General features: G+C 43.6%; 1 protein-coding gene across 1 annotated transcript in view; it reads right to left on the bottom strand.

Annotated features, from left to right (window-relative positions):
- DGAT1 (diacylglycerol O-acyltransferase 1) overlaps window positions 1-14406 on the bottom strand; it is a 286769-nt gene that overhangs the window by 218328 nt on the left and 54035 nt on the right. Inside the window, exon 3 of the mRNA XM_033933026.1 lies at window positions 5599-5639. Within this exon, the coding sequence (XP_033788917.1) occupies window positions 5599-5639 (41 nt within the window). The remainder of the gene's footprint in view (window positions 1-5598; window positions 5640-14406) is intronic.

Genomic DNA, 14406 nt, shown 5'->3' with positions numbered 1-14406 from the left:
AAGGAATTAAAGGAGGAGATAGCGGAACTACTGAAGCAAATTTGCAATCTTTCCCTGAAAACAGGCATGATCCCGGAGGACTGGAAGATAGCCAACGTTACGTCCATCTTTAAAAAGGGATCAAGAGGTGACCCGGGAAACTACAGACCGGTGAATCTGACCTTGGTTCCGGGAAAAATGGCAGAAGCACTGATAAAAGAAAACATCGATGAACATTTTGAAAGAAACGAACTTCTGATAACCAGCCAACATGGTTTCTGCAAGGGGAGATCGTGCCTAACAAACTTATTGCACTTCTTCAAAGGAATTAACAAACAGATGGACAAAGGAGACCCCATAGACATCATATATATAGATTTCCAAAAAGCCTTTGACAAGGTGCCCCATGAACGCCTACTCCGGAAACTGAAGAACCATGGGGTGGAAGGAGACGTACAGAGATGGATCAGAAACTGATTGGTGGGTAGGAGTGAAGGGCCACTACTCGGACTGGAGAAGGGTCACGAGTGAGGTCCCGCAGGGCTCAGGGCTCGGGCTGCTGCTATTTAATATATTCATAAATGATCTAGAAACAGGGACGAAGTGTGAGATAATAAAATTTGCAGATGACACCAAACTATTTAGTGGAGCTCGGACTAAAGAGGACTGCGAAGAATTGTAAAGGGACTTGAACAAATTAGGGGAATGGGCGACGAGATGGCAGATGAAGTTCAACGTTGAGAAATGTAAAGTATTACATGTGGGAAACAGAAACCCGAGGTACAACTATACGATGGGAGGGATGTTATTAAATGAGAGTACCCAAGAAAGGGACTTGGGGGTAATGGTGGACATGACAATGAAGCTGACGGCACAGTGCGCAGCGGCTGCTAAGAAGGCAAACAGAATGCTAGGCATAATCAAGAAGGGTATTACAACCAGAACGAAAGAAGTTATCCTGCCATTGTATCGGGTGATGGTGCGTCCGCATCTGGAGTACTGCGTCCAATATTGGTTGCCGTACCTTAAGAAGGACATGGTGTTCCTCGAGAGGGTTCAGAGGAGAGCGATGCATCTGATAAAGGGGATGGAAAACCTTTCATACGCTGAGAGATTGGAGAAACTGGGTCTCTTTTCCCTGGAGAAGAGGAGACAGAGGGGATATGATAGAGACTTACAAGATCATGAAGGGCATAGAGAGAGTAGAGAGAGACAGATTCTTCAAACTTTCGAATAATAAAAGAGCAAGAGGGCATTCAGAAAAGTTGAAAGGGAACAGATTCAAAACGAATGCTAGGAAGTTCTTCTTTACCCAACGTGTGGTGGACACCTGGAATGCACTTCCAGAGAGCGTAATAGGGCAGAGTACGGTACTGGGGTTCAAGAAAGGATTGGACAATTTCCTGCTGGAAAAGGGGATAGAGGGGTATAGATAGAGGATTACTGCACAGGTCCTGGACCTGTTGGGCCGCCGCGTGAGCAGACTGCTGGGCATGATGGACCTCAGGTCTGACCCAGCAAAGGCATTGCTTATGTTCTTATAAGAATTGTCGCTGCTGGGTCAGACCGGTGGTCCATCCTGCCCATCAGTCCGCTCACGCAGCGGTCACTAGGTCAAAGACTAGTGCTCTAAAATGAGTCCAGCCTCACCTGTGTACGTCCCGGTTTAGCAGGAACTTGTCCAGCTTAGTCTTGAAACCCTGGAGAGTGTTTTCCCCTACAAAAGCATCCGGAGGAGAGTTCCAGCTCTCCAACACTCTCTGGGTGAAGAAGAACTTCCTTACGTTTGTACGGAATCTATCCCCTTTCAACTTTAGAGAGTGCCCTCTCGTTCTCTTTACCTTGGAGAGGGTGAACAACCTGTCCTTATCTACTAAGTCTATTCCCTTCAGTACCTTGAATGTTTCGATCATGTCCCCTCTCAATCTCCTCTGTTCGAGGGAGAAAAGGCCCAGTTTCTCTAATCTTTCACTGTACGGCAACTCCTCCAGCCCCTTAACCATTTTAGTCGCTCTTCTCTGGACCCTTTCGAGTAGTACCGTGTCCTTCTTCATGTACGGCGACCAGTTCTGGACGCAGTACTCCAGGTGAGGGTGCACTATGACCCGGTACAGCGGCATGATAACCTTCTCCGATCTGTTTGTGATCCACTTCTTAATCATTCCTAGCATTCTGTTCGCCCTTTTTGCCGCCGCTGTGCATTGCGTGGATGGCTTCATTGACTTGTCGACCAGTACTCCCAAGTCTCTTTCCTGGGGGGTCTGTCCAAGTACTGCACTGGACATCCTGTAGAAACTGAGGGACTGCGTGCCTATATCGGGCATGTGCGGTGTGGGCTATTGCAAACATTCTGAAAATCTTAAAATAGTGATTCACTTTTAAAGTGTCCGTACCGGGGCTCCGTCGGTGATGTTATCCACATGTGAGAATATAAAACATAAGATAGAAACATAGAAGATGACGGCAGAAAGGGCTACAGCCCATCAAGTCTGCCCACTCTGCTTACCCACCCCCTGTCTATGCCCTAATGACCCAATTTCCTTATCTTGACCCTCGTAGGGATCCCACATGGGTATCCCATTTATTCTTAAAGTCTGGCACGCTGTCTGCCTCGATCACCTGCACTGGAAGCTTGTTCCAATGATCAACTACTCTCTCTGTGAAGAAATACTTTCTGGTGTCGCCATGAAATTTTCCGCCCCTGAGTTTGAGCGGGTGCCCTCTTGTGGCTGAGGGTCCCTTGAGAAAGAAAATATCATCTTCCACTTCGACATGTCCCGTGAGGTACTTAAATGTTTCGATCATGTCTCCCCTCTCCCTACGTTCCTCGAGAGTGTAGAGCTGCAATTTGTTCAGTCTCTCTTCGTACGAGAGACCCTTGAGCCCCGAGATCATCCTGGTGGCCGTCCGCTGAACCGATTCAATTCTGCGCACATCTTTACTGTAATGTGGCCTTCAGAATTGCACACAGTACTCCAGATGAGGTCTCACCATGGCCCTGTACAATGGCATTATGACTTCAGGCTTTCGGCTGACGAAACTTCTATTGATACAACCCAATATCTGCCTTGGCTTAGATGAAGCCTTCTCCACTTGATTGGCAGTTTTCATGTCTGCACTGATGATTACTCCTAAATCTCGTTCTGCTGAAGTCCTAGTTAAAGTTTCTCTGTTCAAGAAGTACGTCCTGCATGGATTTCCTCTTCCGAGGTGCATGACCTTACATTTCTTAGCATTGAAGCCTAGCTGCCAGGTTGAGGACCAACTTTCCAATGTAAGCAGGTCCTGCGCCATATAATTCTGTAAACTGCATCCACTTACTATATTACATAGTTTGGTGTCATCGGTGAATAGTGTTATTTTACCTTGAAGCCCTTGAGTCAGATCCCCTATGAATATGTTGAAAAGGAGTGGACCCAGGACCGAGCCCTGCAGCACTCCACTGGTCACCTCCGATGTTTTAGAGAGGGTACCATTAACCACCACCCTCTGAAGTCTGCCACTCAGCCAATCATTGACCCATGCAGTTAGTGTCTCTCCTAACCCCATCGATTCCATCTTGCTTAGCAGCCTGCAGTGTGGGACACTGTCAAAAGCTTTACTGAAGTCCAGGTACACGACTTCCAAAGACTCTCCCAAGTCCAACTTTCTTGTTACCCAGTCAAAGAAGCTGATGAGATTGGATTGGCAGGACCTACCCTTGGTGAATCCATGCTGACTGGGATCCCGAAGATTCCCTTCATTCAAGATCATGTCCAATTTGCTTTTAATTAGTGTTTCCATGAGTTTGCCTGCTTGTCCTGGGATAAACACACTCTGTCTAAAGATCATCGCATGATGTGACACACTCCAACAAACTATCCCCACCCCCCTTTTTACAAAGCCGTGCTAGTAGCTGCTGCACAGCAAAAGCTCCAAAGCCCTTTAATTCCCTATGGGTGTTGGGACAGCTAGCATGGCTTTGTAAAAGGGGGGGGTGGGTATCTCTGGAGTAGCACACACTCACTGAAAGGCTTTGCTCAATGCAAGACCAACTCTACTTCAGAGGACGCAACTAATTTGCTAGTTTCAAACACACAAGGACTAACACTGGCTGCAAATAAGAGGGAAGATCATATTCATGCACCTTCAACTCCATATGCATCTTTCTTTATCGTTACTATTATGCTATCTTGTCTTTCTATATACAGTGGTGCCTCGCACAGCGAACGCCTCGCACAGCGAACGCTGCGCACAACGAACTTTATGTCGTGATCCGTATAACGTACTTCGTTTCACACAACGAAGTCGCCCGAGCTGCATACTTCCGGGGTTCCTGCGGGGTTGGATCGCAGCGGGGTTGGTCGAGCCGCGAGGGTAGTCTCCTTCTCCTTACCTGCCCTGTCGCAGCCGCACACAGCCGAACGGAAATCTTCCCGATGTCAGCGCTGACGTCGGAGGGAGGGCTTAAGCAAAGCCCTCCCTTCCTCCGACGTCAGCGCTGACATCAGGAAGACTTCCGGTCGGCTGTGTGCGGCTGCGGCAGGGCAGGTAGGAAGAAGGCAATGGCGAACGAAAGAGGGGGGAGGGGGCGGTCCGCCCCGAAGAATGTGCACAGATGGTCAGGTCCCCCGATCGACCGACAACAGGCCCGGCCGACAAACCTCCCTGCCCTGTAGCCGCGAATCTAAATTACCTCTTACAGCAGCTTCAATAATCCAGCTGCTGTAAGAAGGTAATTTAGATTCGCGGCTACAGGACAGGGAGATTTGTCCGACCGGGCCTGTTCTGTTGTCGGTCGGGTGCAAAAGCGCCACAAAGGTGGAGGCAGGGAGGGAGGAAAGGTGGAGTGGAGAAAGCACATGTTGGAGCAGGGGATGAGAGGGGGGGAGAGAAGGGGAAATATTGGACAAGGGCAGAAGGGATGCTAAATCATAGGGTGACAGGCAGAGAGAACAACAGGAAAAAGAGTGGAAGCAATCTTGAACCCTGAGGGTGAGGGCAGAGAGAGGTGGTGAGATGATTGATCATGGGGAGAGGGACAAAAGGGAATAGAGATGGGATAGGAAGATAGTGGAAGTAAAAGGACAGGGAGATGTATGTTTTTAGATGTATCTAAATAAAAATAATAACAAAAAATTTATCTTTTTTATGTCATCTTAGCATATTTTATGCTGCAGAACGAATTATTTTTTTTTACATGTATTCCTATGGGAAAACGCGTTTCACATAACGAACGTTTCACATAACAAACTTGCTCCTGGAACCAATTAAGTTCGTTGTGTGAGGCACCACTGTACTCCACCTCCACTTGTTTTATTGTGTGGAAATTTTAAGTAGCATACTATACCTTAATATGAATATCTAAATATTTTTTTCGGTTGAAATTGTCTATTGCCTATAATCTGGGTTGATCTTGTACACCACTTTGGGTAAATAATTCCATCAAGAGGATGGAATAAAAGTATAGAATAATTCCACTCAAAGCAAAACTGCCTTCATTTACTATGTTACTATACATTACAATGAAAGTATGCTACTTTATATGAAACAGGAAAACTAATCTGGAAGACAGAAAGCAGAAGTAAGCTGGTTCTGGCCTAATGACTTGTTTCCTACTCCTTAATGCACATTACTTACTTTATGAGGTTTTCCAGGAAGAGTCGGGCATTGCTCAGCACCTGTAAGAGAAGGCAACTGGGTCACATCATAACTCTAATTGCCAAGCTAGGAAAATTGCAGGGCAGTCAATTGGTAAGACTCATGCTCTTTGAAGAGATAGAATAAAATAAGAGTCAAATAGAATAGATAACTTCATCAGATCACAACTTATTCCACTGCTTTAAGTCAATATAATTGTGTAGTGTGGATCACAGCACAGATTTAGGAAGCACATTACCATCCTATCCCCTCCAGGCCTGTGGAGATTCCAGTTTCAATAGAAAGATTAAGGGCTCCTTTTACGCCTCCATAGAGCTGGCGTTAGTATTTTCCATGTAGCGCGCGCTAAAAACGCTAGTGCACCTTCGTAAAAGGAGCCCTAAGTCTGACTTTGCATGTTTCCTGCAAAATGTCCAAATTCAGAGACACAGAAAAGACCATTTTCAAACCCCAAACCACTAGACACTTTGAAAATTGTCTACTTGGACATCTAGGCTATCAAAATATCCACAGTTTATATCCCATTTTTGACCCCAAAAAACCGCCCAAGTTGAAAATGTCCAAATGGTTTGCATTTGGACGAAGGAAGGGCCAACCTTGTACACTTCTCCCTCCGGATTCACGGGGATAGGGGCAGAGTTGGACCACGAATGGCGAAAAACCGCGAATATCCGGCTCTGAACCACCCTCACCTCCCTCCCGGCCTTACCTGGTGGTCTAGCAGGCTTTCGGGGCAGGAGCAATCTTCCTACGCTCCTGCCCCATGCAGATCGCCATTAGGAAATGGCTGCTGTGAGTTCCCGTAGTCTCTCGAGACTACGACGGGAACTCCCTACAGCTATTTCCTATTGGCGATCTGCACGGGGCAGGAGCGTAGGAAGATCGCTCATGCCCCGAAAGCACGCTAGGCCACCAGGTAAGGCCAGGATGCCAGGGGGAAGACTTAAGGATGTTTTTTTTTTTTTCTTTTTTCCCTCTCCCCAAAAAATCGCGAATATGTGAAATCGCGATTACTGAAACCGCGAATGGGGAGGGGGAAGTGTAATGGACTAGCCAAACAGACATGCCCATAGAGCAGTGGAGCACCTTATAGGGCACTGCTGTGAATGTCACAAAGGGTGCCCAATGTGCATCCTCACCACCCACCCAGCGCACTCAATAGTCACCTTATACTGCTTTAAATCTTTTTTTGGTATGCTGTACTGCTGTATTGGTTGTTTACTTGTCCTAACCGCTCAAATATCAGATCTTACCACTCTTCCTTGAACTACTGCCCACTTTCTCAGGTCTGACCCATGCTCTTTAAATTCTGCTCCTTAGCGGCACACGCCAAAGGAGCATGCTCAAGGAACAGGTAATGCTCCTAAATACGCTCCTTTGTGCGCAACTTAAGTGCACCCCTATCATCTACAATTTTTCTTCTTTAATTCTAAAACGATCCTCTTTTAATTTATTCATTCTTACTCTGTTCTTTCTCTCAATTCTTACTTCCACTATGACAATTGATAATTCTGAAATTCCTGTGTTCTGGGGCTACCGCCGTGGGCCCACTCATTACCCCAAACACCCCCGGAGCTTCACAGCTTACTAACTTAATTCAGCCCCTACATACAGAAAATAACAGACCCTTGGCAATCAAATCCCTAAACATTGGTCTAATAGACACTAGATCCCTAAAATCTAAACACCATCTTCTTTATGATGTCAACTTACAGATTTAAATCGATCTTCTTTGCATTACGGAAACATGGCTAACAGAAGGTGATGAGATATACCTCTCCTATTCTTGCCCAGCAGGTTTTACTTATCACTACAATCATTGAAAAAGAAAAAAAGGAGGAAATTTAGCTGTGATTCACCACCCTGCATTAATCACTGACCTCGAATTCTCATCAGATAACAGCTCCTTAGAATTAATTCAATTTAAGCTAAAAACGAATCCCTCCCTGGATTATTTCCTGCTATATCTCCCTCCTCCAATTAACCGTTAAACCCTCACTCATATTTGATTTTTGCACATCTACCTCAAACCCAATTCTCTTAGGTGATTTAAATATCCACTTAGAGGATCAAAATAACGTCTTTACTTCTGAAATGCTTACCCTCTTTAAAGATTAGAATCTATTAATCCATTAATCTCTACCCCCACGCATACTGTTGGTCATACACTCGACATGATACTAGTCCAGTCAAACCATTCTAATAACTTTCTTGTAACAGTTCTAAAACAGTAACCACCCGGGAATACAATAAACAATGCCTCTATCATCTCATCCAACTTCCATTACAATTCAAATGATATCTCAGACACTTCTATAGATAATAAAATTTCCATTTGGAACTTCTCTATAACTAAATTTCTAGATGAATCAGCTCCTAAGATTACCTACACAATCCCACCTTGAAAAGTAAAAAATCCCTGGTACACAAAAAAAAACCTGGCTTTAATCAAAAAACAACTCCACTCCCTCGAAAGAAAATGGCGTCATGACAAATTCTTACACAATTTAAACAAATACAAGGAACAATCTAAATATTACAAATCAAAAATCAATCAAGCAAAAACAGAATACTACTCAAAACGTATTAATAAGGCCAAAAATACCACCGGCATTCTACTCTATTGTGAAATTTCTAACATCAACTGAAAAGCGGAACAATTACCCGCCGCAAAGGAACTTGCTTCTTATTTTCTTGACAAAATACAAAAGATCAGAGACTCTCTGTCTCAGAAAACCCAACCTAGTCTTTTCAATTCCTCAATCTATACAATTGATTTAACCAATATTGACATCTCACAAAACCTCTCTTTTTCTAAATGGTCAAGTTTTATCTTACCAACTCTTTCAGATATTCAAAGATGCCCAAACACTTTAAATATTAAAGATACCAACTCTGAAGTTATTCCTCTGTTCATACTAAAATATTTTTTCCCCATATTTGGACCACATATCCTTGATCTTGTCAAAACCAGTTTACTTACCGGCACACTACCAAAAACCTGGAGGGAATCCATCATCTACCCAAGATAAAAGATCACAAAATTAGTACCCTGGAAATCTCAAACTATCGACCAATTTCAAACAATCCATTTCTTGCGAAACTTACTGAGAAAACGTTTTTTCAACAAATCTCAGATTTCATTGAAAAAAAACAAAACACTACACCCCAGTCAGACTGGCTTCCGCCAACATCATTCAACAGAACTTTCCATGATTGGACTGACTACCAAAATCCTTTACCATCTAAACCACCACAAATCTGTTGTTCTCATTTCACTTGACTTATCTTCCGCTTTTGACACAATTGACCATAAACTCCTATTACAATGCCTTCAAGATGTTGGACTCTCTGGACAAATCATGGATTAGTTCGCTTCCTACCTTATTGATTGGACATCAAAAGTAATCTTCAATGGCACTACTTCTGAAGCATTTTCAAATACTTACGGTATTCCTCAAGGCTCCATTTTATCTCCCTTACTGTTTAACATCTTTCTGGCCCCATTGCTTACTCTAGGCCAGTCTATAGACCCAACAATTTATGCCTACGCTGATGATTTTCAACTAATACACCCAACTGACTTAAACAATCCTGAGGACACCAATCTTGTAAATCAAAAACTAGAAAAAATTTCGACTTGGCTAACTACTAACATGCTATCTCTTAATATTAGTAAATCAAAAATGATGATTTTTCCCCTCAAAGAAGGGCAGTCACTACTCAATCCTATCAAACTCGATTCCATTCCTATTCAAACAGTTTCTACCCTAAAATTACTCGCAGTCTAATCTAATCTAATCTTCTATTTGTGTGTCGCACATACCTATTCAGGCTCTAGGCAACATTCAGAGAGGGAATGAAAGGGGATCAGGAGGAGGGACCTTGAAAGGGGGGAAGGTAAGAGGGGAGCAAGAAATCATAGTTGTCTAGGAGGTCATCTAGCGAAAGAGGTGGAAAAATTCATTTCTGAGATGTTAAGTAGGTTCAGCTGTCAAAGAGGAAGGTTTTCACTTTTTTACGGAATGTTGTATGTTTAGTTTCTTTTCTGATCATTTCTGGCAGGTTATTCCATGTTTTTACTCCTATGAATGTAAGCATGGAGTGGAACAAACATCTGTAATAGAGATTTTTTGTGGAAGGTAGATTCAACTGTATTCTGTTTATGAGTCTCATAAGAACATAAGAACATAAGCAATGCCTCTGCTGGGTCAGACCTGAGGTCCATCATGCCCAGCAGTCCGCTCACGCGGCGGCCCAACAGGTCCAGGACCTGTGCAGTAATCCTCTATTTATACCCCTCTATCCCCTGGAGGTAAACCAGGCCGTTGAGAATAGTTGGGTGAGAGGAGTGGCTGAGTTTCTGTGGATTATGTGGTGTAGGATGCATGATGTTTTGAAGAATATTCGCAATGAAATTGGTAGCCAGTGTAATTGTTTGAGGTAGGCTGAGATTGAATCATATTTCTTTAGGTTGAAGATAAGTCTGACAGCTGTGTTCCGAATGAGCTGCAGTTTGTGAACTAGAGAGGAGTTGATCTTCAAATATGCTGAATTGCAGTAGTCCAGCTGGGGTAGTACCATCAGCTGGACAATCAGAGCAAAATGATGTTGGAGGAAGTATGGCTTAATAAGTCTTAGTTGGCGCATAGTGAAGATAGTCTTTTTCTGGAGGCTGGAGTCATCCTTGACAGTAAATTCAATTCCATGACCAAATCAATGCTGTAGTTAAAAAATGTTTCTACCGTTGCGATTGATCCGCTCTCTTTCTAAAGTACTCAAGCCCTCATCTGTCAATATTCTAATTCACTCTCTGGTGATCTCCTGTATTGACTATTGTAATGTCTTATACAAAGGGATCACAGAAAGAAATCCGACAATTGCAGATTATTCAAAATACTTCTGTTAAAATTATCTTCCAGGCAAGGAAATTCGACCATGTTTCACCTCTACTAATTAAAGCACACTGGCTCCCCATCGAACACAGAATCACTTATAAAATTTTTCTACTTATATTCAAAACTAGAACTTGTAATCAACCACAATTCATTAACAGACTTCTTATACCCTATGCCCCCCTCCGATCACTCCGCTCTGCTACACATCTTCTCAATATCCCCTCTTTGAAAAATATTAATACCATGCGCATAAATATCTTTTTGGTTACTGCACCCTCCCTCTGAAACTCTATACTCAATTACACAAGAGAGGAAACAAATTTAAACCAGTTTAAATATAAATTTAAAACCTTCTTATTTAAAGACGCTTTCAAGTAGCAACTACTCTTTTAAAGATGCTGTTTAATAGCAACTGTCCTAAGAATAATTTTGACTTCCCTTCTTTTGATCTTTCCCCTACCTCTTGTTCTTTCCTTCAGTGTCTCTTTCCTATAATATTGTACTTTGACCCCTTTTTTCCCCTTTTGTACAAGTTTGTCTGTTTGGTTAATTATTCCCCCAAATATGTTTGTTAACTTGATTGTTTTTATTAATTAATGTACACCGCCTAGAAGCCTGATTAGGCGGTATAATAAATTTTTAAATAAACTTGTTAAACTTGAAACTTATAAATGTAGTTGTTAAAAGCATCTTATAGGTGTGGGTCCTCCTCTCTATGGTTCACTAGCATACTTAAGACACTTGCGTGCTACTCTAGTAGGTTTTCCATATCAAATGCTGCCATTCTAGAGATGGACATGTACTTTTTCATTCAAATTTTGTGGGGTGGGAAGAGGTCTGTGACCACTAGGGGAGTGTGTGTGGGGGAGGGCGGGGAGGTGGGGGGTCAGTGCATAATTTCTCCAGTGGTCATCTGGTTAGTTTGGGTACATTTTTAATATTCAAGACATTCTAAAACAGGTCTAGCCCAAAACGTTTTAAGTTCCGTCTAGGACAGGGGTCTGCAACCTTTAAGACATAAAGAGCCACTTGGACCCGTTTTCGAAAAGAAAAAAAAAACTTGGAGCCGCAAAACCATTATAAAACAAATCTAACACTGCATATATTGTTTCTTATCTTAATGCTATATACAGGATCATGCAGTTAGCTGTCAATCTGAAGAAAAAAAGGACTTTTTCACTTAACAATGTAAAATATATTTTTGCACATTAATAGCTAATTAAAATATTTAATTTAGCTGGTTAATGGGATTTTTGCTCCTGAACCTCAGTGCACAGTGTCTGCACATCAGGGCTGTAAGACGTCACCTTCATTTTCACACAGGCTTGCAAGCTGTCATCTGTGAGGCGTGATCGATGTTTGTTTTTAATATAGTTCATGTTGGAGAAGACCTGCTCACATACATATGTGGAGCCAAAGATCGACAGCACTCCAAATGCATACTTTTTCATGTTTATATAAGTGTTGGGGATGGCATTCCATGTTTCGAATACAAGTTTGTCCGTTTGGGAAGGTTTTCAATATCAGTCCATTTATGATTCTGAGCCATAATGGCCTTCTGATGGGCAACATTCTCAAGAGTAGCGGTCAAGCATTTGAACTTGGACACCCATAGATCATTACTGGGCCAATAAGCCCCCCATATAATGTGCCAGTAGCCACAGGCCCCCCCTATAATATGCCAGTAGCCAATAGGAGCCCCCACAATATGCTAGTAGCCATAGCTCCCCCCTACATTGTGCTAGGAGTCATAGTCCCCCCTATAATGTGCCAGAGTCCAGGCACCCCATATAATGTGCCAGAGTCCAGGCCCCCCATATAATTAGCCACAATAGTAGGTTTTAGCACAGGGAGTTACGCTGAATGCCTCGCGCTGCTCTCAATGCTCATAGGCTCCCTGCGCTAAAAAACGATATTGCGGTTTAGTAAAAGGGAGCCATAGTGCAAAATATAGACAGCAGATATAAATTCTCAAAACAGACACATTTTGATCACTAAATTGAAAATAAAATCATTTTTCCTACCTTTGTTGTTTGGTGATTTCATGAGTCTCTGGTTGCACTTTCTTCTTCTGACTGTGCATCCAATCTTTCTTCCTTTCTTTCAGCCTCCTGTATGTTTCCTCTCCTCCAGACCTCATTCTCTCCCCCAACTTTTTCTTTCTGTATCCCTGTTCCCCCTTCTTTCTGTCTCTGTCTACCCCCTTTCTTTCTTTCTCCGTGCCCTCCCCCAAGCCACTCGGTTTGCTGCCACCGCCATCGGGGAATAGCCCCCAAGCCACCGCCGTCCCAAGCTTTCCCTGCAGAAGCGTCGCGCTGACCAGCATTCCGCTCCCTGACGTCAATTCTGACGTAGGAGAGGAAGTTCCGGGCCAACAAGGCATTTCTCCTCATTCCATCCAGCCTGAGCCCCATCTCTCCTTGATCCAGCATTTCCCTTCTGTGTTTGTCAGAATTACCATTCCACCTATTTTCCAGCATCGCCCTTCTTTGTGTCCATCTCACCTATATCACCACTTTTTCAGAATCTTCATTTGTCTCTGTCTTTGTCTTTATCCCATGTTCACCATTTGCCCTTTCAATGTCTTTATCTCCCCCCCACACTTTTTCAGCATTACTTCTATGTCTCTATTTCACCTCCTCTTCATGTCCCCTCTGTATCTCTATCCTTATTCAGTAGGTCCTGCTTACTCTTTCTCTTCTTTGTGTCACTATCTCCATTTTCAGCTTTCCCCCCTTTTCCTTTGTTAATGCACCCTGTAGCCAGAATCTTTCCACCCTCCCTCCACTCCGGCCCAGCCCAGTATGAAATATTTCCTTTTATTTCCCTCCCCTCTCTCTTTCTCTCTCTCTTCTGCTCCCTCACCCACGAGTCCTGCATCTGGCCCTCTCCCTTCTACCTGCACCTGGCAAAACCCCCCTGCTCCGCGGCTCTCTTAAGCAACTCGTCAGCAGCGGTGATCAAGACAAGCTGCCGACATCGAGGCCTTCCCTCTACGAGTCCCGCCTTTGTGGAAAAAGGAAGTTGAAACAAGACTCCGGCCCGCGTGACACACTACCGGAGCCGCGGCAAAGGTGAAAAAGAGCCGCATGCGGCTCTGGAGCCGCAGGTTGCCGACCCTCGGTCTAGGACATCCTGCAAAATGTTTGATTATCACTGCAAGACATCCAAGTCTAAGCCAACCCATAGCACATCTCCCAACACGCCCCTTTCAACTCTGGACACACAGCGAGATAAACATCCCGTTAGACATCCAGAAAAACGGTTTTCAAAATACATAGTAATTAGTAAATGACAGCAGATAAAGACTTTAATGGTCCATCCAGTCTACCCAATAGTCACATTCATATAGTACAGTCATAGTTAAATTGTCTTTTCTTTAATATTTCTGGGCAATAGACCATAGAAGTCCACCCGGTACTGTCTTTAGGTTCCCACTGCTAGAGTTGCCATTGAAGCCCACTCCAGCCTATCCTAATCATCCTATCACTGGAGCTTCTATCAAAGCTTTCCCCAGCTCATCCTAAACCAAATCACCTTATATGATATACAGACCGTGCAGGATTGCCTGGTACCGGCCTTAGTTGGTTTCATACCATTCATTTTCTAATTGGAGACTCTGTGTTCATCCCACACTTTCTTGAATTTTGTTACTTGGGAAGGCATTCCAGGCATCCACCACCCTTTCCATGTCTGCCACCCTGCAACCTCAATTCATGCCCTCTACTTTTACCATTTTCCTTTCTCTGGAAAATACTTGTTCCTATATTAATACCTTTCAAGTATTTAAACTTCTGTATCATATCACCCCTCTTCCTCCTCTCCTCAAGAGTATACTTATTCACGTCTTCTAGTCTCTTGTATGTCTTTTGGCTCAAACCCCCTACCA

The sequence above is a fragment of the Geotrypetes seraphini genome, chromosome 2 (genome assembly GCF_902459505.1).
Source record: "Geotrypetes seraphini chromosome 2, aGeoSer1.1, whole genome shotgun sequence".
Lineage (NCBI taxonomy): Eukaryota > Metazoa > Chordata > Amphibia > Gymnophiona > Dermophiidae > Geotrypetes > Geotrypetes seraphini.
Note: the sequence above shows the minus strand (reverse complement) of the source record. Positions and strands in the feature narration are given on the sequence as shown.